Genomic DNA, 27,133 nt, shown 5'->3' on the forward strand with positions numbered 1-27,133 from the left:
TTGTCCTGTTCGGGTTTTCTGTACGAACAGGAGTATTTTGTAATGAACTTAGAAATCGATTTCAGTCATGTGTTTCACGGACTACGTCTGTTAAAAAGCGTTAGTACGGCTTCCTTCTGCTTTGTTTCTAAATGTAGCCCTTACCAGTCAGTTCCAACTGTTCCGTGAGAGTGGTAATATCATGGTGTGTACAAAGCGGGTCGAAATGATTTCCTGTTTCTCGTTCAGTTTATCAAGTGAATGTTAAACAGGTTGTGCTGGATCAACTCGAAACGATTCTGATGAAATAATTGCGTTGACTTTTCACCATCGCCATAACAAGTTCCACACACCTTCTCTCAGTGGATTCGTATACATTCGGCGATGCGTGAAGTCTACAATTACTTCGAAGTTTCTAAAAACAACCCGAACATTCCTAGGGATAAAATTTTCCAAAAAGTTTTGTACTTCATGGCATAATATTCAATTGCGCTGAGCCATTTGCATGCATTTCTACACGCGTCTGTACAACAAATAATTGAATTAATGTGCAAGTGAATTTTCGTTGAAATAAGATAGGCGCAATCCAGTTGGTGGCATCTCGAGCAACTGATATATATATATATATATATATATATATATATATATATATATATATATATATATATATATATATATATATATATATATATATATATATATATATATATATATATATATATATATATATAGGGCTATATTTTCTCCTTATTTTCACTGCAAAGAGCGCTTTCATACAATAGCAGCAAATCGTTCCTGCAAAAGAACTTCTGTGCAGTAACAAAAACCACACGAAGAACTCCGAAAGCGCCACTCTTTCCATTACGCACGCTAACGTATTAATGTATTGATTTTGTGTATCGTATCATTTATCGCTTTCAAAGGTACAAATACTAATTTCCAAAATTTCCCCAAAATGTTTCATAATCGATTAAAAAATAATCAATGCAGCAAAGTTACATCGCATTATTCCAGCTCGTTCTATTTCTCTGCTGTCAACCGCCAATGAATGTGACAACAGCTCAAAGCGCATAAAATTCAAACAACGACAAACGACAGCTGTCAGGAAATGTAAACAACACTGGTTTGGTACCGAGCGCGCTCGTATTTCCACAGAAAGGAAAGACTGGTTTGTGGTGTGAAATAGAGAAGGCTTGCTAATGTTGCCGGAACAAAGCACTCATGCAATGTTTTTACCATTTGCTTGGACGGAGCGTCGCTGTAAAGACACTGATTCAGAGAGCTTGTGAGTATATGGTGTTGAAAAATTAGCCAGAAATACAATAACCATAAAATGTTTTGCACTTTCTGAGCCTCTGCGTGGCCGTTTCTGCAACGTTAACCCTCACCTCAACCCAGGTTAAAAGGGCTGCTGATATTAATTCGATTTCTTTTACCTCAGTTTTCACAGCCCTTAGTGGGGTAGAGTATGTATGAAGATGCTTCAGGCCAAATTTAACAACTATCCCTCAACGGCAAAATATTTTGTGAGCGAGGTGGAACAGTATGTGGAGGCAGTAATTTACGCCAGCAGCGAGTACGGTCCCTCGACTATTATCTCGTACAACGCTATCAACGTCATCGGACGACCCAACAACTTTCCTGTCCATGGCGATCATTGCGATTCCTATTTACTGGTAAGTGGGTGCTATTCTGCTGCACCCTCTTTTAGATTAATGCTCTTTTTTTACTCTTTTCTTCTGCAGCCCTCGTACGGCAACTGGAGGATGCTTGCGCCGTCGTTCACACCAGAGTTTGGTTTGAGCAAGGTGCCTGCCGTCGACAATCCGCCGGTGCACGATTTCCTCGTAGTTCGCTTCGAAAATAGCGTCTGCCCGACGGGCGTGGAAGTGTACGAAACGCTGAACCCTGGAGCAATTTTTCGCCTCTGGGCGTATACCGAGCACTCCCAGTGGCTTCTGCTTTGGGATAAACGGTTCGACCGGATGCTTGCCGACGTTCGGAACCATAATCGGGGCAAGACACGTATCTTCCTGCCGGAAATACGGCCCATCGACCAGCGTACGAACGTCCTGCGGCTTGAGTTTTGTACGCGCGATTTAAACTACATTGCCGGCATCGATGGGATTATGCTGAAGAGTTTGTTGAATGAGACGCGCGATTTCCGACGGTGGGAATACATCAAATTCGTTCGAGAGACAGTCGACGAACCAGAATCGGAGGAGAGTGAAGATCTTTCAATCACCGATTTGCCTTATGAAATGATCTTTAAAATTTGTTCATATCTTGACTTGAAGTCACTACGGAATGTGGAGAAGGCATCCGCGACGTTTAATAGCGTTGTGAGTGACCCGCGACTATACCGCGAGGTGAACATGCGTCCTTACTGGATGGACATGGATTCTCATCTGCTGGCATGGCTTATTGGTCGGTGTGCCGATATACGCAAGCTCGATCTGTCCTGGTGCGGGTTGTTTAGAATGATTACGGACCGAGATCTACATAAGTGAGTCTCTGTACCGCAGCGAAAACCAGCAACCAATATCAAGCTTAACGCAACGCCACGTATGTTTGCTTTTCTTTTCAGTTTCCTAAAGCGGCATGGCCACTCGTTGACGCATCTACGCCTAAATTCGGTCGCATTTCGCGACGGTACCAATTTCGTGCTGTCTCTATGCCCGAACGTAACTGAACTGTGTCTGCAAAATATGGATCTTTACGACGAAGTTTGTATGGATTCGAATCTAACCAAACTGACCAGACTGGACCTTTCGGGAGGATCGATGTTAGCCGAGGCCCTAGAAAACCTACTGAAGCTGAACCCAGCTCTGCAACATCTGAATCTATCTTGCTTCAAGTACGAGCGCTTTAAAATTGCGGACACCATTGGCAAGTACAATCGGGAGCTGATTAGTCTGAACCTGTTTAAAACGCGTGCACTGAGCGCGGACGACCTTTTGCCGCTGACAAACTGTACGAAACTGCAGGAGCTTAATCTGGGGTACGCCAACCACGAAGAGGTACAGGAAGGGGACCTTAGCCGGTTGGCGGAAGCGTGCCCTGGTTTGCGGAAGCTGGTGCTGTCCGGATTTCGCGACGTGCACAACAATGACCTGCTAACGATTGCCCAGCATTGCCCTGCGCTGGAGTATCTGGATCTGATGGGCTGCATCACGGTGACCGGTGAGTCTGTGAATGCAATCTTTATCGGATGTTCATCATTGCGCTTTTTGGAAATTAATCACTGCAACGAAATAACGTTCAATTGGCTCACCGAGTGGACGATTCGGTACCCGGATGTTGATATCAAGTTCAAAGAATACTGAATCGCGCAGTGGAGAGATACACTTTTCATCGCCAGATGGAGTGGTTAGGATAGAAACTGAACTATCTTCAAAATACACTTGTTGTTTCTGGGTGTTCTGTTAACATTTTCCATCATAAGCATTCTGATTCCTAATTTTTGTTTTCCCATGAAATATGTCCGAATCAACTCGTGCGTTTTATTTATCTCGCCAAGCGAGTCTGACGATACATCATTGTGAAAAGAGCAGGATACGAAATTGATGTTCCTTTTTTTAAATAACAGGCGTTAGATGTTTCTTAGGGCGAAGACTAAGAGACTTGCTGGTAGAAGAGAGAAATGAGTTTTTTGCTGTTTGTTTTTCTGAATATAAAAAAATGTTAGTCCTTAGTTAGAAAACTGATTAAAATTGAATAAAACGACTAAAGTATGTATTGTGTAACATTCTTAAAACATCAAAATGTGTATGAACAACGAAATACAGCAGAAAAGAAATAAATTAATTCCAAATGCCAATCGTGAACCTTATGTCTTTGATTTCAGTGTACATTATCTAGCACAAAAAATGCTTTTAAATTTGAAATTTGATACAAGAAAAACCCCGACCAGACTAGCATAGCTACCTTAGTGCCTGCCGGCTGAAATGAACGTACATAGAAAAGCGAATTGCTTCGAAGGTAGTTGGTCCGAACTGCAATTAATTGCTTGAGTAGGAGCTCTATACAGTGGTGAAAACGGAAAAGCATCCAAACAAGACGTTCTCGTGTGTTTCTTGTAGCTGGGATTGTTGGCGGATCGCGCCACCACAACTAAACCGGCCGATAACCATCGATAGTGCCTAGAATCGCTTGAATGTCACGTGGTTCAAGATAGCGTCGCGTCCGTTTAACCAGCAAACCTCCCGATACGGGTGTGGCCGCCGCGAACGTGCTGTACGTGTAGTGTTTCGCCTTGATCGTGTTAATCACCTGCAGCACTAGCTTGATCAGAAACACAGCGAACGTTAGAAAGGAGATGGTGAGCAGTGCGCCCTCGGCAGACGGGAAATCCATCGCATCTGTATCACCCTGCGATTCCATCCAGCCGCGCTTCACTCGTCGTCCTCCCACCGGCGTCGCCTTGTTTCCTACCCAAAGGGAGGCAATGCGTCGTTCTACGGAAAACGAAAAACATATTGGTTATAATACGGTATGGACGGTCACAACACAAAGTTTGGTATATGTTCACCGATGGTGCTGAGCAGCTGGTCGCGCATTCCAGCAAGTGTACGGATCTTGTCACCGATGGTGTGCGCCGTGCGTCGTACGAAGCTGGTCTGCATTCGGCGCAGAAACTCCAGAAATCCACCAAACCCAGTTGGTTGTTGTGGGCGCAGATGGGCCATTTCGAGGGGTTGCGTTTGCTGTTTGAACTGTTCTTCCATCGATTCTGATTCCTCCGCTGTCTCCTCATCCGTTTCGCGTTCCCCACCGCTGTACTCTACCTCCTCACTGTCCGGAGCGTATGTTTGTGGCATCTGCTGTACGGACAACCGCTCATCGTAGTCATCGAAATCGTCGAAATGCTGCACCGGAAGTTGCATAGCTTTGGAACCATCCGAGGATGCTGTTCCCGTTTCGATCGATTCCTCCTCGTACCGATTGGCGAACGGAAGTAGCTCTGTATGCACCACCGGATACTGTTCGTCCGCATCCTGTTCGTCGCTTTCCTCGCTTTCGTCCGTCTCTAGCTCCTCTACCTTGTTTGATATGTTCACCAGTGCTATGGGCGTGTTGCGAACGTCCGAAACGCCCGTAATCCATGGCGACGTGTGTGATACACGTTTGGTCGGAGGATCGTAATCGAGCAGATCGCTTACAGGACGGTGCCATCGAACCGGGGCACTGTGCTGGTGAGACCAACGGACACCTCCTGCTTCGCGTTCGTCCGCCAAGTGTGATAGTAGACGCTGCGAATGAGTCACAACGGCGTGCCCAGCGGTGGTGATCGGTGTGGTGACCGGGTTGATTGTGGTGGTAATGGACGACACTGACACTACAGAGGAAGACGGTTTCAGATGCGGAATCTCGACCCATTCGGCACGCGATACGCGGACAAGCACCATCGCCACTAGTAGCAGTAGATTCATCGCCACACTACAGGCGACCACCATTGGGAATGCAGGGAAGAGATTCGGCGCTGATCGAGTCTGGACGACTTTCCGGTTGCAACTGTAGCCTCTGCCACTGCGTGCACTAGGCAGAACTGCTGCAACCATGTGCAACCATGGGCAAGGAAGCGTAACAAAATGTCACCGGTTTTGGAGAGCGTGGAGAAGAAAGTGCATCCAGTGCATCACGCGCATTCCCATTCTTAATTGCGGTGTGCAATGCGGCCACAGTCTCTCTGCGCACGTCACGCATTCATGGGTGTGCTAAACAACTGGGATAGGAAGTGGAAAAACCACTCCAAACTTTCTTCCACGCAATGCAAATCCAAAGCGCACGCGTTATCTTGGCTAAAGAGCACATTAGTATGTCTGCTAGAAATTCTAGAACTAGATCCACACCATGCTACCTGGTATGGGCAATGTTTCGGATATTTGCATTTGCTCCGGCCCTTAAGCTAACAGTCCATAACAACATCAGCTAGATGATGTTCAATTGGGCATAAAAATGTGTAAAGGCATCCCTCTCTTATATCTACTGCTTACATGGAATGTAGGTGTGTGTGTGTGTGTGTGTTTGTCTGTGGGAAAAAGAAATTCCCGTTGAAAGCACTTTCGAAATCCATCTTCCGTGTGACGGGATGTCGCCACCCACATACAAAAGATATTCCATGCGCAATTCCATGTTTGTTTTTCTATCATTTTATTTAATACCTGGTATATTATGCTAGTTTTCATTTCGCTGTTTCATCGTTTGCTTTGTTTTGCTTTTTGTTACTTGGTTTTGCTTCGTCCTTTGTCGTATATGCGCTGCTGCTGGTTTTCTTTTGTGGTTGTTATTTTTTTTCTTTTCTTTTCTTTTACCTCTGTGTTTATTTTATATCTGGATCATATGAATGATAAAACATTGATTATATCGCTAAAACTTGCTTGCTATAACTTCGCACTTCTGTGTTTCTTTGACGCTTTTATGCACGTATGGGTGTGCCTGGTTCTGTCTGTGTGTCTGTGTTTTTTTTATATTTCTGAGTGTAATTTCATACTTTTTTATGTAAATCAGCAGCCGCCGACTTTTGCTACACATTGCGTTTTACCTTATGTGTGTATGTGTGTGTTGTCTGTGTGTTGGTTGTAAATCCTAATACCTTCCCTTTTTTGACTTCGCTCGGATTACGCATCGCACTCCCGTGTGTTTTTTTTTTTCTTGCCCCATGCAAGTTCTTGCTGATACCGAGCAGAGAAAACAAGGAGTTTTTTTATAGGATGTGCGAACCGAAATGCATATTGTTGGCGCTACTGACAACCTCGCAGAGCACGCGGACAAGCGAAAGCATACGATGGTCATAAAATATATGCATAATGTGGTGCATGCATATGCATGGTTTCTTGCTATTTTCGCTATGACGGTTTTGTTATAAGTGTGTACTGAAGTTCGTACACTGCGCTGCACAAACATGCAAACTTCTCTCGCCGTTAGTATTAATAACTGTATGCAGCTAGCGCTGCTTGTTTTTGATACGTTTGAATAACCGACGTCACCATTTACAGCTTCTGACGTCTAGATTATCCCAACTCTCAGGATAACGACAGAGAATAAGTGACCGTCGGTCATTGATTTCGAACTGGAAAATGTGTAATTTTGTGTACTGAGCAGAATCGATCCAAAGCCAATGAAGCTGTACGAATTGTAATGCACTACAGACGAGAGAATTGTCGATGCAATGAGCCAGTAGTGGAACCGTTTGCACCGACGATGTGTCAACATCCTTTCCACATGCTCTTAAGCTTATCAATTAGGATACGCGCGCATACGTATTTAATATATAAAACTTGATGTAAAAATTGTGATAATAATGAATAAGTCAATCAATTATAATAGGTGACGAAAGCACCCGCTACTCTTTTTAAGCTGCGGTAAAAGATAATCCATAACAGAAGAGATGGATGAATGGGGGAAAATCCTGGATAGAAGAGCGTTGTGTTTCAATGATGAGCAGGAGGGCAAGAGAGGAGAGATGGGAGGAGTCGGTGACAGGGATAAAACGAGTTGAACTTGTTTCTTTTTTTTTTTTTGGAAGCACTAATGGTTCTTTTTTTCTTCTTCATTACAATAAATCGGTTATATGTGAGGATTTCCACTTGGCGGCCATCGTTTGTTTGGGATGCTTTTGGGATGCTGGTTTCTTTAACGTAATTCTTTTTCTAACACATTCTCAGGGTTCGGTAACACATATGATAAGTTCACAGGCTCAACCAGAACACCTTATTCGCAGTTCTTTAAAGGTTTAATGCAATTGGTTTGAATACTCGTTCGATTGCTTCCATTTTTATGGTTTTTTGTTTGCTGTTGTTGTTGAACATAATGCTGTACGAAGTTTATTGCTACAATTAATTATTGCATGTATGGGATTCGCGATAAGCTAGGCATTTGGCAATTGCGCAATATATGGGTGTGTGAAAACAAACACAATTATGTATAATGTATACGTGGAAAAAATAGTTACTGTTTTCAAACTAAACTAATTAAACTCGGCGCGTACATGCGTTTCTGTGTATTCTTTTCCATACGTAAATCATACAAATATTCACCCAAGAATTCTAGTTATGCTTTTCCTTTAATCTACCCTATATTGCCCAAAATACTCAATTGCATGTTTCGTACAGGCATCGTGTATATTTGTTTGCTTGTTTTTTAAGTTGATTTTCATGATTTTTCATTAAATGTAACGTTTTGGGGATTGAAGTTGTTACATGCACAAACTGAAACCTCCAACTGAAGAGTTTCTCGTGAAATAGTAAAGGAGTGTGTGAGAGACAGAGAGATAGAGAGAGAGAGAGATAGAGAGAGAGAGGGACAGATTATGTCCTAGCTGCATCCGCTTCATTTGTAACTAAAATTATAGTGTATAAAATCGTACGGGGAAAAACGGAAGTGTAAAATATATTTACGATCGTTTTGTCGTAAACCTCGATCCGTAATGTGTTAGTGTGTGGGTGCTTATATTCGATAAAGAGGTTGTAAAAAAATAAAAAGATGCAAAGCCTTTTTGTGGCTCTCGTTCTCGTTGCACATGCCTGTATCAGTGAGTCCGGAGATCCCCGGCAAAACTTTCAACAGCTCGCATTGATGTGCACAATTCGTGATACTGTTTGTACCGACTGTGGATTGCTATGTTGATTGCTTCCACGGGCTTAGAGATCGGTATCGTACCAGGCGGCGACCTGGTTGTTGTCCTGGGGTGGCGACGGCATCACGTCCAGATGGTCGAACGTTAACTCGCTCGCGTCCATCTCACCGACGTCCATGTCCATGCCGTACGGTGATGTCGGTTGACCGGAGGACGACATGCCGCTAGCGCCGCCACCCATCACGACCGAGCCCGGACCGCCACCACCGACCGACTGTTGCTGCTGACCGCCCATACCGTTGCCGGTAGGTCCACCGTTGCTGACGCTGCTTCCGCCTCCACCACCAATCTCCAGTCCCTGCATTGAGTCTATTGGAAGGGTGTCGTATCCTGTCGATTGGCGAATGCAAAATCATGTTAGTAAATTGATGACTGGTAGTGATCAAACGGAAAACAAATTAAATTAAAAAAAAAAACATAACTCTAAATGAAACAAGGAAAGGAACGGATTACAGATAAGTGGCAATTTAATTTAAAAAATAATCACAAAACATCAATGTAACAAAATAGTAATAATTATTAAAGTAGCTATTCAAGCAGCAAGTGGCCTGTTATTTTTCCCCCTTCTAAAAAATAACAGTGATTAACAATATATTTCTACCAAAAATTGTAATACTTTTTAAAGCTTAGAAAAAAAACAAATAAAACAAAAACAAAATGTCCCAAAACTAACAACAGTAAAAGAAATATCTTTTCGTTGCTCTCACTAGGTAGGAAGAAAGATTGATTATTTCTTTAAAAAAGTGTATCTTTTTCATAAATATTATGAAAAAAAATGTAAAAGAAAAACCATATATCTTGATGCAATTTACTATAAGCAAATCAAGAAAAGTCCGAGATCGAGAAAAAAAGAGATAGCAAACTAAACAAACCTCTAACCGAAATAATACACGCACGCACGCAGGTTAAAAACCAAACACAAACTATTGCCGGTACACTGAGAACTAAATGGTTAGAGAGATCGCATTATCATTACCCTAAGTGGGCGTATATCGCTATTGCATATCGGAAGTAGAGCTGAGTTTTGCCGGTTCGGTGATCTAGATGCTGTTATAGTTCCGACCGTTTTGTGATGCAGCGGCAGCAGCAGCAGCAGAAGCATTTTCTTTTCCCATTTTTGAAACGTTCAACAGAAAACGGGAATTCCGAAGGGAATGGAAATGCGAGAAATGGCTAGGAAAGTGACAAGTGTGGGTTTTTTTTGCCGGAAATCGGGTCAAAAATCCAGGAAAAACAGATAAGGTGGAGTTGTGGAAAGGGTGGGAGGGAGGAGGAGGTCGAACAAGGGGGATTGTTGGCTGTTATGTTAAGCAGTTTCTAATTGCTCCTCCGTGCATCGTCCATATAAGACGACCTAATTAATCTCCTGCGTCTAGAGACGAATTAAAAATATTGTTTCGATCCTACGTGTGTGTGTGTTCTCCTTCGTATAACTTGCGCTATTGATTTGCTAGAAAGCAAATTGCTTAAAACATTCCTCTAACTCCGAACTATTGCCGTGCGTTACTCCCTCCGTTCGCTTGTATAAGGGCTCCACTATTGCTATAAAATATACACAAATGTAAACACATTGTTTGCTGAATAATGATTGCTTTTACCGACCCAATCGTGCGATATCGCAAGAATAGTATTAGAGGAAAAGCTAATTGCAACTTTTAAAATGAATGAACAATACAAGCTGACGACGGACGAGTGTATCGTACTTCATTGTATCAAAATGCCTGAAGGTTGGATTAGCTTCTCATGTGTGCTCATTCAAGGTATTTGCAATTTCATAGCGAGTGTGAATGTGTATGTGTGCTTTTTTGGAAATAAATTTTAACCAAACTTCTCTCCTTGCGCTCCTCCCCCTTACATTCCCTATCGATTGTATGAAAATTGAAACCTAGCTTTGTTTGACTGATTTTGAATAGTAACTGAACTTCTCTATCTCAAACGATTATTTTAACGCTAATTTGTTTTTTTTTAACAATTGACGCAACATGTAAACACACACACACACACACACACACACACTTTTTACACAGCATTCGAGGGAGCACAATTAGGGAGCCGAACGCAGTAAAAGGGGGAAAGGCGTGGAGTGTTTTCCACAGCGAAAGAGATCCTTGCGGTTCTTAATTCTTACCAATATCTATGTTTTTTTTTTGTTCTTACATTGCTAGCTGTGGTTGTGAGCGGTAGGAAATACATGGGATCTGGAGTGGCGAACGTATCCAAAGGAAGATGACACGTTGAAACGGATGTTAGGTTTTGTTTAGTGCTTTCGTTTGAGTGTTTGAGTGAATTTTCTCCAAAAGTATAAAATACGGATAGTGGGATAAAGGAGCACCAGAGTTAAATTAGTGCACCACTGGGCATGGAGGTTAAACAGTTACGCTTAATTGGGAGTTCGTATTCGTGAGTTGGCTGGTTATTTGGGGGCTCTTTTTAGTGATGATATATGTTAGGCTGGTTTAGCTGCAATAGATACAAAGAAATAGAGAAAGAAAAGATAACACAGATAGAGAAAAGTGTTGGGAAGGACATCACTTATATGGCTTGCTGATTGTAATACGCAGCACACCAACGAGGCCGTGGCAGAACCGCATTTATATTTGCAGTTTTTTTGTATTTGACTTGAAGGTGACGTATGACGTAGTCTCTCATTTTTTTCAGGTTGAGCGTCATCGACCGTTTTGAGGAATTCACTTTCCTTGGAAAAAAACTATCTGTCAATGATACAGCAAGTTTCCGTGAAGGGAGAACCACATCAGTAACACTGCACGCACAATGAACCTCTATTTTACAGAAGCAACGATTAGCTACCGATGGCTGAAATACCATGTTTGCAAATAATTTAATAATAGTGCTAACAAGTGAACCGTTTTTTATGTCGTTTGTACTTCGTTTAAATTGTAAGGTCTCTACAACGCATTTCTGGACAATGATGCATATTATAAAAGGTTGGCGTCGTTTAGAGATAACAGAAGTAAATCAATCTCTTTCACCATTCTGCGGCAAATAACGTCTATCCACGAGTCGAATGGCAGAATATTTTGGTCCACCGCAATCAATCTGAGTGTCCTGAGTGGCTGACTCAAATAACTTTTTTTCAAATAATTTTTTTCCGACAACATACATTAAGCCGTGTAGTGATGGAGCAGGTCAAACAAATGTTCATTTCCATATAGCTTCTGCCTAAGATAAGTTCACTCACAAGGCTTTAATGATCAAACTCCGGCGGTTATCATAGAATACTTAAGAATACGTTACTTTGCTACTACTTCCCATTTATATAAGAGCAGAGAATACTTTGAGACATAACGGACAGTGCGATGTTGATGAGAAAAAGAGGAATAATGGATACATTTTGGGAAGGTTTCACAACACTCATGCTGTTAAAGATGACCATAACGCTTAAAAGATTTGTTAGTAAGACTTTTTTTGGAAAGAGAATAGGCCACCATTCTATATCATTTAAAGTTTGGTTCAGTACTTCACCAGTCTCCAAGATGGGCTTTCTTGCTTCTTGGCACTTACGAGATAGCTTCTAGCCGGTTAGTATGGAATAAACGGTGCTAGTACAGGTTAGATGATAGGTTTCCTTATGCTAAAACGTGCTTAGTGAAATTTGTGTATTACGTACCTTGCTGGAATGCACGACCACCGTGCGAGCTGTGTACGCTCGCGGGCCCCTGTCCATACAGACCCTCGTAAGCTTGTTCGGGAGACAGGATGTCCTGTTTTCAGTGCAATCGATGGTTTTACACACCCAACAACAACACGTCACAGTACATACCCCATTGGACCGGGCGCACGTTCGAATGGCCGATCCGTATCCCGTATACGGTTTTACAGACAGTGTATCGTTGTGTTAGCGTAGTGAAAGGATAATGATGCGCGCGCGTGTGTGTGTGTGTGTTTGGGGTGATTGTTTTGTGTACAGCAGTTTGTGCATACATGCACCACATTAGTAGCGCGTGGTGCGTGGTTTTTGCGTTATTTGCAATAAGATTTCGCGACCCGCCAGGTTCAAGGGTTGTTTGTTGAATATTGCCAATTTGATTGAACCAGCACCGGAGAAGTGTTTTTGGTTTTGTTTTCATGGAGCCAACAACAGCCAATCGATTCGATGTATTTTCCAGTTTTCGTTGTATTGCATCCAATCCATTTACCGGCACAGGGGGCGGGGGTGTCAGGTCGGGTTTTCATAATTCGTTTGTAATTACGATTGCAAGAAAGTGAATAATATAGGTGACGTGAATGGCAACAATACAACAAACCATAGGAGAAAAAAACATGGAATAAAAGTGAAAGAAAAACACAAAAAATGAATCAATTACATCATCAAACAGATGATAAACCAGAAGAATAAAAAAAAGATGAGATGATTGATCATGGAGAAGTCAAATGGGCATGTAATAAGTGAAGTAAGTGTATATTACAACACCAACCAAAACATAAAAAACGGTGAAAACAAAAACATGTATACAACACAGACAAAACAGAATGACAGATGGAACGGTTCAGATTTTTCATAAATTTATATAGAGAAATACAGTGTATAGACAGTAAAGAGAAAAGAGAAAAGAGAAAAAGAGAAATAACGTATATAGATAATACTGTTTCAATTCTAATTTATAGGGAAGATGCAGAGTATATAATTTTGATAGAGTGACAGCAAAGGCTGGGCTTTCGATAGGCAGGTAAAATAAAAAATAAAACATTTTTAAGGGAAACAAGGCCACTAAATAGTGAAAAGTTACATCATCAAAACATCTACCTTTATACAATTAGAAAATAAAGGAAAATACACTAAACAATCTAATAGAATGCCTGCCTTTCGAAAGCCGTTACGCTGTTAAGTTTGCTTTGACTTTTTTTTTCCTTTTTTGAATTAAACTCAATTCGAATCGAATCACAAAATCTATAACGCACAGTGCAACTTCCGATAGGGAATGGGGGTGAAAATAAAACCAACACAAAACAACAAGTACAGCAAACTAGCAAAATGTTGAAAATGCGCGATAAGTGGTAGAGGTACCTATTCGAATTAGCACAAACCTTTTATAACGAATTACTTGCAACTAATCGTCGCTTATTAATGAATTTCGTTACTGTTTTAGCTCGTGTGTAAAAGTGCATTATAACTATGACAAGAAACATCGCCTTATTTTTAAGGCAAACCTGTAAGATAGGTAGGCTAAAGACACACCGGAGAATGAATATTACAGATAAACATACAAGCGAAGGAAACCCACAACACACCAAACCGGAGCGACTGAGTGTGTTTGTGATTGTGTCTCGGAGAGTTGGCATGAGCATCGGGCGACAGAGAAGAGACAAGGAAAAAAGTACAATCGCAAACGGCAGTGGGCACACAAGCACACGCCCCAAAACTAACCACCCACGGAGATTTTCCATGGAGCAAGACATTCTTCTGCGCATTCGGCGCTCGGCGAAACGAGAGCCGAAAGATGGTGGTGCGCACGGTTACAGTAGGATACTGACCTGCAAATCCGGTCCGATACCAAGCTCGCCATTGTTCCACATGCTGTCGTCGCGGAATACAGGTAGGGTGGTCAGCTCGCTAGAGAAGCGCTTCTTGTAATCCATCGACTTGTCCTCGCTCATTTTGAAGAGCACGGCGGCAGCGTATGTGGCGACGCCTTCGTTGGCCGAGTTAAGCAACTCGGTGAGTGGTGCGGTAGCTCCTTCGGCCTCGATCATTTCCGCCACCTCCTTGTCGACGGCTAACTCGCAAAGGACACCAGCAGCAACACGCTAAAATTGAAACAAAGTGCAAACATCGCTCAGAAAGTCGTGTAGGGGCGTTATGAATTAGACAAACCCAGGAAAATAAAGCCTGTATTTGGAAGTTCCCCGGATGGGTGGTCAACGAAAAGCTTATTGCCGTGACTGACTCCATTTAGGAGCAAAGCGAATGACGCTAAGACGCTAAGACGTGTGTAAGGTGTGGATAACATCTGGTAGCCACGCCTCTAAGTAATCGAAATTGGAGGGACAATTTAGGGAGTTGTAGTGCGCATGATCGAAACTACATCGTGCTCCCTGTTTTCTCCATGATTTCCCCAATGTGAATAATGAATACAATTGTCCTTTTCGCTCTGCCTGATAAACATGCGAATGAACGCAGACGTATGGAGACGTTGTAGGGCTACACAAGCATAAGACACGAACCTGAATGTTTTCGATGTCATTGTAGAACAGCAGCTGTACGAAGATCGGAATGACGTTCTGCGAACGAATGACCTGTCGATTGTATTCCTCCTTTGCGAGAATATGCAGTGCACCGACCGTGCCCTCGACGATCTCTTCCATGCGTACGCCGTCGGCGTAGGCGCCCGGTGGCTGCGACCCATTGGTAGCAACCGATGAACGTTGCTGTAAGGAGAAAACCAAACCCACAAAACGCATCAAATGATGATTATTGAATTATTAACCCATTATGAAATTTACCCGTTGCGTATCCTGGAACGCCTTAAACAGCAGCCGCACCAGCAAATGAATAGCACCGTGTTCACGCAACGGTGCAGCATTAGCCGGACAGAGGGCCAAATTACGAATCAACCCGATCACGGCCTTAATGAGCGGCCAGCGGGACGGTGGATTGAGCAGCTTCACGATAACCGGCAGCCCGTAACCATTGCGAACGACATTTTGCGCTGACTCCGATTCCGGATGGCGTGAGGTCAGGTGACGCAGGGCACACACGGCCGGTTCTGTAATCTCCTCCCGGTCGCCAGCGTTGATGATCGTGCCAACGAGTGCTTCCACACCTCCGACCTGACAAACGGTTACCTTATTGCGCTGGTTGTTGCATGTCAGGTTGGACAGGATGCCTGCCGCGCACGTGACCACATTAACGTCGGACGAACCGAGCACGGTCACCAACCCGGACAGCAGTGTCTCGAGCCCATCGACCTTGGTCGCCGCGTCGGACAGATTGCGCAGGGTCCAGAGACAGTTCTGTACCAAACGCTGGGATGGATTGCCAAGGTGCATGGCCAATGCTTGCATACCACCGGCTTCCACAATGGCTGGCTTGTTGCTCGAACAGACTGACAACACCTTCAACACGCGCGACGTTGTCCACAGTAGCTTCTCGTAGTCGTACGAGCGCATAATGCGTACCAGCTCGCTCGGACCCGTCGAGGCAAGGATGATCAGCTTGCTTTCCTGGTTACCGTAGGCCAGGATCTGCAGACAGTCCGTGACGATGGCTAGAAATTTGACGTTGTTGCGCTGCAACAGTGCGACCATCTTCTGCAACCCACCGGCCAACCGTACCGCCATCTTGCTACCATCCTGGTGAAGCAGTAGATTGTGCAGCGTGGTTATTGCGTAGAAAAGCACTGACTCGACCGGCGAGGACAGTAGCTTTACCAGTGCCGGTATGCCACCTGACTTGAAGATGGCCAGCAGACCCTGCCGATGGTGCGACAAGTTGTGCAGCGTACCGACGGCACCCTTGGTCGTCTCGAGGTCGTTTGAGTTGGACAGCGCACGAACGAGAGCAGCCACCATTTGCGGGCTGTTCATAATGGCGTGCCGGGACGCTTCCTTCTTCGACAGCTGGTGTACCATCATGGCAGCCTGGGACACCACCACCTGATCCTCGTCGTTCAACAGCTTGATCAACTCGGGTATTGCGCGGGTGGCCAAATCCGCATCGTCCTGATAGTTGATCAGGTTGACAACGGCATGCTTCAGCATCTGCGATGGTTCCGCCAGCCGTTGGACTGCAGTCGGTTGCTGCGGGTCGAACTGTGTCGACGGGATCTCGATGCCTTCCTCGAGCGTCTCCGGGAACATTGCTGCCCGTACGCGCTGCGAGCGCGTCTGGCTCAGCTGCTGGTTCATGTCGTCAACCTGATCCTGTGTAAAGTTTTGCGAAAAACCTTGATCCATATCGAACATCAGCGGATCATCTTCCATGTCATCGTCTTTGCCGCTCAGCGACGGCACCTGGGTCACGGCGCCCGAATGAATCCCGGAATCGCCGAGGTACGAGTTTTGCTGCCACATTAGTGTTTGCTCCTTTGCCGAAGGCATCGGCATATCCGACGGATTATAGGGATTATGAGACACTGCAAAAAGACCAAACAAATTGAAAAAATCAGCATTGTTCTGATTATTCATATGGTAGTCACCCTAGAAATTGTGCTTTGATGTAGCTGAGGCTACTGCATCGAGATATCCGTTTCTAGGGCAACCATTCGTCAAGCTTAGCCTACCGTAGTCTGTGGTTTGTAGCCATAAGCTAATGACATGTATGCTCGTCCTCAATATTCTGAGATAAATGCTGAGAACTTTAATGCCTGCGCAATACACCAACGTAAAGTAATCATCAACACTAATATTTAATAGGTGACTTAGGTGTAGGTAATACAAAGGCATCAAGCAGTTAATTGCATGAACTCTTTGAAAACTTTGCCTTTTTGTCGGCACGTCAAATCACATCACCTAAAATAGATGATCCATTAAGCGGAAAACACGATCTGTGTAATGCATCATAAAGCATCAAGTGCTAGAGATTCGGAACCACCCAGAACCATGTTAGAAGTCAAAGAAATATCGAAAGAAGCCCTAGATAATGCAATCACGAATTATCCCCATTTATCCACACCATTTCCCGGCTTATTATCCGATATTCACCGACATCTAGCACGAAACATCAGTATGGGAGAGCATTGTTCGGCAAACAAAGAAAACGATAACGTAATAAAACTTCCTGAGATGAAAAGAAAACCACAGTGAAGAAGCTCCCGGCATTGTGGGTGAACCATGCACCTAAGGAGACAACGCCAACCTAATGTGTTTGCTTACTTTTTGTATGGATTACATGATCTAAGCTAGCTCAGGATAATCGGCTAGCTAAACTCGGCGCGAAACGAAATTAAGATACTTAAAGAAAATGCAAACATAACCTTGTCCAAATCAACCTCAAAACCCCTTCTTATGTTTGTCTTTTTTTTCCTTAGCCCTTCAAATCAGATATACGATTTCAGCTCACCTTTGCTTTGCGGTACATGCTCATCAAACTTAGAGAGAGTGGAGTGGTACTGGAATTGCAAAGCGTCCATACAATCCTATGCCCGACATCTTATTCTCCCAAGAGATCAGGGATAAAACCACACAGGATCTCTTTCTCCTTCTCCCTCTTTAGTATACTCTGTACACTAAGATGATAAATCTTTTCTTAGCCAGTTTCCGTTGGCGATTAAGAAGCTTGTGCAGCTAATTTCGCAAGGTGCTTTTGCGTGCCTGCCCTTCAACAACACGTTACGGAAATTCGGAACCATCAGGCTTAACAATAACTTCCGTTTCGGTTGGTTTCCATCACAAGATCCAAGACAATAATGTGCACTTGTAGGAATGAGTGAATCAACAAAATTACACCTTCCTTGACCACCGGAAATCCTCTCATAATAGTCCTCTTCTTGGTCGGAAAGCAAAATCTGTCAAGAAAACGTTGCCTCGGTGAGATGAGGCACCGCCGGATACACAAAAGGCAGCTATTGATTCGAAGATAGTGGCCCCTCCGCGTCGAGGGGTCGAGGGCAAATTTAAGATGCGAAGGAAAAAACATGCAGCACAATATACCCCAGCAAACCATGTTGATGCGAACGACATTGAGTTTTTTTTTTTTGGTCCTTCTGCTCGACATAAAGGACGAAGTCAGCCCACAAACAGATGGTTTTTGCTCCAGAAAAGAGGTGCTGACATTGAGGGATCTTCAGAAAAATCTCAACGGTGGAGAAGTCTAAGCTTGGAGGTGGTCGAGGGGTGAGACAACGTTTTTTTTTATTTATGTAGTTTTACAGCTGTATGTATGCCGTTTTTTTGGTCGTCCACTTCACCAAACCTTTGTAAGAAAGGCAAGTTATCCAGTGGAGAACTAATGACGTGCGACAAATTGTGTTCCTTGGCGCGAAAAGTGTCATCAACATCTTTAGCGATCTAGGCCCATTTATTGACACCTGTTGCTTTTTGTCGGCTGAGGGAGTCAATAATTCGTTTACCCATCTGAACACACAGGACATGGTGGCAATCGATGCTCTTTTCGTGTAGAATACGATATATAGTATATATACTAGTGACGGTTCAGAGTGGAAAAGGATAAATGCAAAAGTATTTACTGCTCATTTTTTGCAGCAAATAGCTCCAGTTCTAACCACATTCTAGGCTCTTCGGTACATTAATTAACTAATTACCCGTCGTTCGGATTGGCTCTTGGACACACTGTACCACCTGAGTGAGTGTGAAGATAAATATTTGCTCATTCTTATACGAGAACCACAAAAAAAGCAAATCATCCAACCAACAGAGACGGAATCATGCAACATTATCCACATCCAGGGGAAATCATCAGATAAATCTTATACCAAGATTGCTTGGTGCTCTAGTAAACAAATCCAGTTCGTCTGCCCCTTTCATTTGAAACTTCAGAAACGAAAACGGTTATTACCTTATCCTTGACTGTTTTCCGGTATGATAATACTGCACTTTATGCGACTTCTATGTCAGTCTGGGAAGCCTTTGTTCCCCGGTGCGCTCAGGAAGAGATGAAAATTTTAAAACTCATTTAGAAAATACAGAAAAAAGCGAGCTGGTGATTTCTCAGAGAGCGCTGAATCTCTAACCCTTTGTTGCCTGAAAACCCACATTACTAACTGCTACGCTAGACACAAGGCTAGACCTAGTATCAACCCTGTCGTCTATCATCATCACATCATCACGATCATCATCGGCTGCCCGCGCGACGACATCTCAACATCAAACGATTTTTCTACACCTCCTACCGTACAATAATGGCGCACATGTATTCGTCGTGCGGTCGGCCCTCGTCCGCCCGTCTACAGCACTCTTTAAAATGTTGATAATGGTGTTTCGATATGAAACGTTAGGGCATTAAAAAAAAGGGAACAGAACTGTACGACGCGCTCTCAACATTTACAATCGGACGTTGTTGTTGTTGTTGCTAGGACATTTTATAGCACAACAGAGAACGTATCGGGGAAACATATCGAACAAAAAGCCTTCAAAGGAAAAGGGGGAAAACATTAAATACTCGCTCTGTTGCGCAACGGAACAGTAGGTGGGTGGCGGGATAGAAGGAGGGGTGAGGGGAACAGGGATGCGAAAAGGACGCAGGCAAAAGATCAAAGGGTTTGGCAGCCATATTCGTAGGCGATTTGAATTCTCCGAGAACCGGTCGTCCTGTCCTGTCATCTCTTTACCAGTACCAGTGTCTAGGATCGGGGGACAGCTTTCATTCACTCAACCCTCATTAGGTAGATGTTGTAAATCTAATTTCAATTTCGAACCCCTAAAATCTTGCTCGATAATCTTCGTAAATGCCTCGACAACTCGAATCCCTCACTTGCTCCCTCACTCTCCCCTCTCTTCTTGTCTTGCCCTCTCTCTCTAGCTTACTTTTCAATTTCTTGCACCTTTCCAGAGCTTCAACAGAGATGGAATATGTGATCACACAGCAAAGTTCGTTCGTTCACATTGTTTCCGGTGTTTGTTCTACTAGTGTCTCCAATGTAAGAACTTTACGAAACTTTCCGAACATTTTAAAATAGCATATCGATAACACAACGTCGATTTCTTATCATTGTTATTTCAGTCAAGCAGTATACATCTTCTTTTCGAAGAGTAGTTGTAATTTTCTTCCTATCAGAACAATTGAAACGCACACAATTAAAACTGCATAATTCAATATTACGCTCTTCAACTCTTTCAGCAAACATATGCAACAATTAAAAAAAGGATTGTTTTTTTATGTTAGTAAAATTCAAGGAACGGTTTGAAGCCTACACACTGATATGAGCACGTTGTATTTACAACAAATTGAAGCAAAGTAAAAAATAGTAACACGAAGCTCTCCTCCTATGCTTGAGGCACAAAAAATTACAAGTTTATTCGACCTAACCTTGCTCTTGCTTGTATGAAAGTGCTTACTTTGCAAACTACAATATACGGGTTTGGTTCATGAAAAATGTACACCAAACATTAATTACACGCTTCTTCGATCGGGCGTAGGGCTATCCACTGTGCTGCCGAAGACGAAACATTTTCATCAACCTTACATTTGCACATAGAGTTGTGAGTGGAATGGAAAAGTTCCTGCAGAATGTGAATTCATCTCTATAAAGTTTTTTTTTGTACAATATCCTATTCGGCTGTAGACAATAGAAGCAGGGAAGTGATCAGTGGGAATATCAATTACTACATAATTATGACACAAAACATCCCTCAGCGTGGAATACACACAGATCGTTTGGCTTGACACGCGTCCTCCTCGATGTCAAGGCGTGATACGTATTTCTTATACCTTTTTTCGAACCAGCCCTAAACGCTTGCTGTGACAGCAAAGAGGGGAGTGATTGTTGTAGTCTGTAGGGTTGAATAGTTCTGTTTGACTACTTTCACGGTTAAATCCATTCGTAAATTGCATCGCCGAGTTGCTACCCAATCCCAGGGCATCCTGGGAAAACACCATTCCCTAATTGTGTTCCGATCAAGAAACTAACGGTGCTGAAGAGGTAGCACAAAAACAAAATAGCTGTTGTTTGAAAAACGTATTAGATAACTAAGAAAACGATGTGTGTTTACTTGCTTAAACTTGGAAAATCATGCCTCAAACCAAATATTTACCGCAAACAAACTAAATTCCTATTAAACGGAAAATCAACCTAGTGTCCGTCAGTTGGGATTAAAAGATGGCACCTCACTGTAGCGCCCTTCTTAAAGCGGATCCTCGCAAATGAAAGTCAAAGCTCAAGCGGAATTCGCACAAAGCAAAACACACAGAAAACAAGAAATAAGGATACTAACCATGAGCTACTTCGTTTAGACAGCAAAATTGTTACCAGACCGACCGGAGGATCTCACTAAGAGAGCTTCAGTTTTTATTTTACAGGTCACACTATAACGCTTGACGGTTAAGCAGGCCATGGTGCGAAAGGGAAGTGGGTGCGCGCGAAGCATCCCAGCCCAGCTTCTGGGCGTTAGCAGCACACCGGGACATAACGATGCGGATTTTCCACTTCATCGACGAGGGCACAAATACGGGTGGAGGTGGTGCTGGTGGTGGAGGTGTTGATACAGAGGAAATGAAAAGCGAATAGCTAGCAGGGTGATTTGCAAAAGATCAAAGGAAATCTCCAGCAGCAACCAAGGGAACCCGACCGAGATACAAGAGAGCGACAGCAAGCGGTCACAGCAGTAAACTGCGGAGCCGGTCTTCAGGTCTGACAGAGAAGATTTTAAAGCCTGGCAAGTAGTTAGCAAGCCCTTTGCTGCGAATCAAACCGTAGAGAACAGACAATCTATAGGAAGGAAGGAGGAGCGATGCAGGACGCTCTGGTTCGGGTGTATGTTTATGGTTGTCTCGTCAAATGAATGCAGGATTTGCCTCCGCTGGAAGGATGTTGGCAACAGAGGCGTGCAAGTCCCTCGCAGGCAAAAATGGACTACTGCACACACGTGTACACAAGGCTATCAAACGACACACGACGGGTTTGGCATTGTATTTTCACTGCAACGAGCAAGCGATACTCACCACACCATCATCACTACTACCAACACTCTTTCTTTTGTGGTTGGAAGCAAAACAGGAATGGCTTTTTCGGTGTCATTAGAATCGTGAGTTAATATGTACAAAGCCAGAATGCTTTGAAATAGATGTGGCGTAACAATTAAATCCGTAGCCTCATAGCAGAAAATTAAAGTTCTGCAGATCAGTTCCGCAGATGAGATTTGAGTCCAACCTGAACGTATTGGAAGAGTGGTCACCTCGTTATTGAATCTACTGTTTGTCCGACCAATAAATAAAAGTGATAGAGATCATCTAGTTCGTGACAACATGATAGCCTAAGCTATCCATAGTCGTTTCAACGCAAATATTGAATTCTAAGTCGCATAAAAACAATCCGATTTTTTCCAAGAAATGTCAAGAAATTGTACAAGAAAAGGTTATCTCTTTAGTCTATCCAGGATCGTAGAGGGAAACGTGTGCGTTGACCAGATCATACGATTGCTTAGTAAACAAATAAACCAGACTAATGCTGGTAAGTAGTTTACCTAGCGTTATGCCGGGAGGTTCTGTTTACCAGCTTACTCAAACTGGACATACGCTCCAAGATGTCCACGCGTTACACATACCGCTAGGGTTGTTTGCATTTTTCATTTGTGGCACATCAGTTACCACGCAACTAAGTGGACAGTGCTCGACTGAAGGAGCTAAAGTTTAAAGACGTAAGGAATACTGCTGCTAGTGGATCCAGTTTTCGGCGATTTAAGAAAAATTGCTCCAACAATAAAATGGTGCGATTATGACAATACGGCGTTAAGCCGTAATACTAAAAATATAAATAAATAAATAAATAAAATGGCGCGCTTAGCTATGGGCTGCGGCATCTTTAATCTGCTCGTACAGGCCCAGCTTATCCCGTATTTGCCGACAAGGACAAAAAAAAACCCTCCGACTGAGGGTTTTCAGGTAATCTTTTTATCCTTAATAGCATTCAGTGTTGTCAACTGTTGGACCTTTGCAGGTTCTATCGCAAGCGAATCTTAGAATCGAGGCTAGACCAGTTTTTTTCTCGTGCCTTCGGCGTAGGGACGGAGGTGCTCTGCCGTCACGTATACACCCACACTGGGAACGATTTTCGCTCGTTTTTCCCGCGCAAAAATGGTCGCCCTTTCATCATGACGATGACGGCTTCAGGGTTCGCGTGCGCTGATGCTCTCCGCTAGTCCAACGCCACGTCCCCAGAAGTAAAGAGGCACATCTCCCTAGCATGTACGTGATTAGGGATTCTCTTTGAAGTTTTCGACATTGCCATCGGTGAACGTTCGCTTTTTCCTCCGGCCAAGTACAGCTTCCACCATTTCCCAAATGAAGGGCTTTCCTCATTTTCCATTTCCCGCATCTTTTCTCATGCCCCTGATTCAAGCTGTATCTGAAAAACGGGCAACGCAAATCTGGCTTGATGTGGCTCGACAACGCGTGCTCGTGTTTTTCGTTTTTTTTTTTTTGTTTTGGTTAGGGAATACACATGGCACCAACAAGCGAAACATTCCGCAGTCACCAGCGCCGAAAGTGTAGAAACATGATTGATAGCGGCAGACAATCTGTGCGCGTGGGTGTGTTTGAAAACAGAGCACTGCTCGATAGTGGTGACGAAGGGACGAAAAGAAAAAAAAAGATCAATATTTTGTTATTTGGGGTTTGAGATTGAAGAACAAGTTGTATTCATCTGTTGGTATACTTAAGTAGCACAGTCCGTTTCTTTTTTAATGTCATTTTCCTGAGACCCTCAGTTAAAAAAAGCTGAGCTCATTAAATTACTTTTCTCTAGCACCAAAATTCTACAGATGAACGACATGTAGATCTGTATTTATTGCGCCACGTTTTGCGATCTAATCAAAGACCGTGCACAACATCTCACTCGTTGATTCTGTTCTGTTTGAGGGTTAGATTTTTGTCCGAGACAAAATATGCGTTTTATTATGTTATTGAGTGTCGCTATTGGAGAGAGGAAAATTGCCTTGCTTGACACTAAATTATACATTCGCGTATGTCGTCAATAATTCATCTTTTAGGGGAGAGAGAAAAAAGAGATGTCGTTCGACGAAGCGCATGAAATTGGATATTTCTTCGAAAAATGTTTTGAGGTAGGTACACTGCTCAAGTGTACGCAGAACGCAGAGAACGGTGAGTTGTTGCACTAAAATCAACTATTCATCAACAGAACACCAGTGACCCCTAGCTTGTGGTCTACCAGTTCTATGGGAAGAACCACAGTTGCATACAGGCGATAATTGAAACAAAACGACAATCATTGTCGTACTGGAGCTGTTGCACAAAAGCCCTTGCTTTTCTTCCAGCGCTTTGCCAAACCAACCTATAATTACAGGGTAACCACACAGCACACTCGAGGGGGATCTTTTTGATCGCCATCCAACTATTATCCAATTTCGTGTCCTGCTCCGGAGGGTTGACTGCAAAAAAGTGATTGGGTGGAGCATATAGTATTTAACGCAATTAAGCTCCTACAACATCTAAATTGAGCCCCCCGTGGCAGATTGCATGGCGGTACAAGCTGTGTTTTTAAACAGGATTTGCATTACAATTTTAATGACACGCATTTAACGTAGCAAAGGACTGAGAAGGACTTTCGACCAAAAAGTTGTTTCATAAGATGACTGTTTTCTGTTTATTAAAGCTTCGAATCGATTTCGAATACAACTTCCTTTTTTTCTTACTTTCTGTCAAAGAAAATCGGTGAAGGATAATTTTCCATTTTCGGCATTTTTGAGCGTACTGGCATCTAACCATCCTTCCTCCTATTACTCACACACATTCACATTTCATCAAACCTCCCAGCTCATGGCTACAACGAAAGGAAAGAAAATCCTAAGATCTGCAACGCAAACGAGGGTGAAAACAGTTTCCTTTGATCTTTTTACCTCGTCGACGATCTCATTCCCTTTTGCTATCCTTCTTTCTCCACATCGCTTTATCATGCTCTTACACGTTTTTCCAGACGTCTAAGGTTACGGTACCGCCAATAGAATATTTCCCGTTTTGAAAAGCGCTTTTCCATCATCACGAATCATACGGTTCTTTGGCTGTCGTTATGGAAACTGGGGAGGGAGGTGTCGAAAGTGCCGAAGGTGGGAGCCAAAGCACCGACTCCTAACGCGAATCGTTTTACCTTCTCATCCTATATTAATTTCCCCACGCCTGCCACCATGACACACACTGCTGCACGTTTTGCTTTGTTTTTCCCGACTTGCGTAAAATTTCCATGTTTTATTTAACGTCGTCGTTTTTGTGTCTGTGTGCTCTTCTAGATCTTTTCGCAGCAATTCAAAACACGCTAGAAACTTTTCTGAAAACCGGGGAAAGGACAAACCCAATTTGGGCATAACCTTTTCCAGCTAGAGATCATTATGAACACTCAGTGGAAAAATTGGCTATCAAGCAACGAACGAGGCGGAAATCGCAATTTACTGTCAATGATTTAACTGTCAAATGATGAATTCGTTACCGGGACCGTTAAAAATGCTTTCAATAGTTTTTATTCACTCTATTTTCATAAAAAAAAAATGAGCAGACACACCTCTCCAGTTCACATTTCAACACTTAAAAGGGCTCACTTCCTTCCATTTGCATAACAAACGATTAGCAAGATATTCTTAGTGTAAGCTCATTTATAAAAACGATATAGTTCTTAGAGATCTTAAGAGGATCTGACACATCTCTAACTTACTTCTCACTACGGTAGAACTGATGAGTTATGTGGAGTGCACTCATGGTTTCAGTGCGATTTCGAGGAAATGATATCGCCGTTTTTGCCAAACAAATAGCCGATAAACTAACACTGAACAAGCGCCCGGTGCATCACATGTAATAATAACGGCACGAAAATAAAACGAGCTTTCAAACTGACCAGCCAACATCATGACGCGATGCAACATGATACGAATTAAAACACAAACAATTGGCGTTCCGAAAGCCGGTACGATACAACCGCGCAGATGGTGGATCCAGATCGAACCGCAATCGTAAAAACTAGAACAGCAGCATATCAGACGAAACCTGACACATTTGTTTATAAGAAGAAACATATGCGCTTGTCGCTATAGCGAAAGTTTATTGCACTCAACCATAGATATTTTGTCTAGTATCGATGAATCAAAGCCAACAGAACTTCATGCGCCAATGATCTCCGCATAAGAAGTGAAGAAAGAAGATCTAAATTAAATATTTGTTTTGAGTATACATAAAGCGATCTAGCATTCGTCGGATGGTCAAGATTGGGACGAATCATTCAATCTTCACTTAATGTCTTCACATTCCAAGAGCTATGAGCGGGCCATTCCAAAAGAGGAGCATCGGAAGTCCCTTTCCCCAGGGCACGGCTTAAATGGCTCCAACATTACTGTAAGAAAGATTCTCTTCATGATCACACGCGATTATCACACCTATATTGTCAGTCCCGCATACGAGAATCTAATTAGTAGCACGGAAGTAGGAATAAGAGACCAGTTCGTAAGCGAACACCGCTCCAACAATACATAACTACGAAGCGTTATAAAAACGAAACTTAAACCATATTTCCCTCTCGCAGTGTTCTCAACACTTTCATCCTGGTAACAATCACACTATTCATATCAATTTTCCATCACCCAGTGCCCATGGAAGTAGCAAATAAATAGCAAAAGCTATAAAAACAAATATATGTAGATGAATGTATGTTTATGTTTCGCAATTTTATGGCACAATGCGCGCGGTCACAGTGAGTAGTTAGTTTGCACGACCTCAAAACCGACCGATTTCATGCTGATAATGCATTTGCGGAATTATTGAAGTAAGTTTACTGTAATAACTTCGGTACCATAGCTACGTTTCGTGGATTAAACATGCTTCTTTATCAGCTCTAGGCTGAATCCATAAAAATGAAAAAAAAATCTCAATGTAAAAACGTAACT

At 43.0% G+C, this 27,133-nt stretch overlaps 3 protein-coding genes across 22 annotated transcripts in view; 1 reads left to right on the top strand and 2 right to left on the bottom strand.

The window, feature by feature from the left end:
• The first annotated feature begins 150 nt into the window (after positions 1-150).
• On the top strand, positions 151-3,799 carry LOC118516918 (F-box/LRR-repeat protein 4). 2 transcript variants are annotated; one of them, XM_036062783.1, is made up of 5 exons: positions 151-184; positions 970-1,264; positions 1,421-1,655; positions 1,725-2,485; positions 2,567-3,799. In XM_036062783.1, the coding sequence occupies exons 3-5, from the start codon at positions 1,452-1,454 to the stop codon at positions 3,303-3,305; spliced, it is 1,704 nt and encodes a 567-aa protein (XP_035918676.1). In that variant the 5' UTR covers positions 151-184; positions 970-1,264; positions 1,421-1,451; the 3' UTR covers positions 3,306-3,799. The 2 variants fall into 2 exon arrangements, with proteins under 2 accessions (XP_035918676.1, XP_035918715.1); XM_036062822.1 differs by having other exon boundaries at positions 994-1,264.
• On the bottom strand, positions 3,611-5,982 carry LOC118517033. The gene is made up of 2 exons (XM_036062921.1): positions 4,511-5,982; positions 3,611-4,436 (listed from the first exon to the last, which is right to left on the bottom strand). The coding sequence occupies exons 1-2, from the start codon at positions 5,538-5,540 to the stop codon at positions 4,093-4,095; spliced, it is 1,374 nt and encodes a 457-aa protein (XP_035918814.1). The 5' UTR covers positions 5,541-5,982; the 3' UTR covers positions 3,611-4,092.
• A 630-nt stretch (positions 5,983-6,612) lies between these two features.
• LOC118515568 (armadillo segment polarity protein) overlaps positions 6,613-27,133 on the bottom strand; it is a 32,997-nt gene continuing 12,476 nt past the window's right edge. For 16 of the 19 annotated variants that reach the window (XM_036062403.1, XM_036062331.1, XM_036062260.1 and 13 more), the window contains 5 exons: positions 15,080-16,710; positions 14,801-15,004; positions 14,111-14,383; positions 12,246-12,339; positions 6,613-8,947 (listed from right to left, as the gene is read on the bottom strand). In XM_036062403.1, the coding sequence (XP_035918296.1) occupies positions 8,622-8,947; positions 12,246-12,339; positions 14,111-14,383; positions 14,801-15,004; positions 15,080-16,710 (2,528 nt within the window). In that variant the 3' untranslated portion in view covers positions 6,613-8,621. Of the gene's footprint in view, positions 8,948-9,593; positions 11,078-12,245; positions 12,340-14,110; positions 14,384-14,800; positions 15,005-15,079; positions 16,711-19,091; positions 19,185-27,133 lie in introns of those variants that run through there. The other 3 variants (XM_036062670.1, XR_004908113.1, XM_036062711.1) reach the window with 3 other exon arrangements.

Source organism: Anopheles stephensi, chromosome X (assembly GCF_013141755.1).
Source record: "Anopheles stephensi strain Indian chromosome X, UCI_ANSTEP_V1.0, whole genome shotgun sequence".
NCBI lineage: Eukaryota > Metazoa > Arthropoda > Insecta > Diptera > Culicidae > Anopheles > Anopheles stephensi.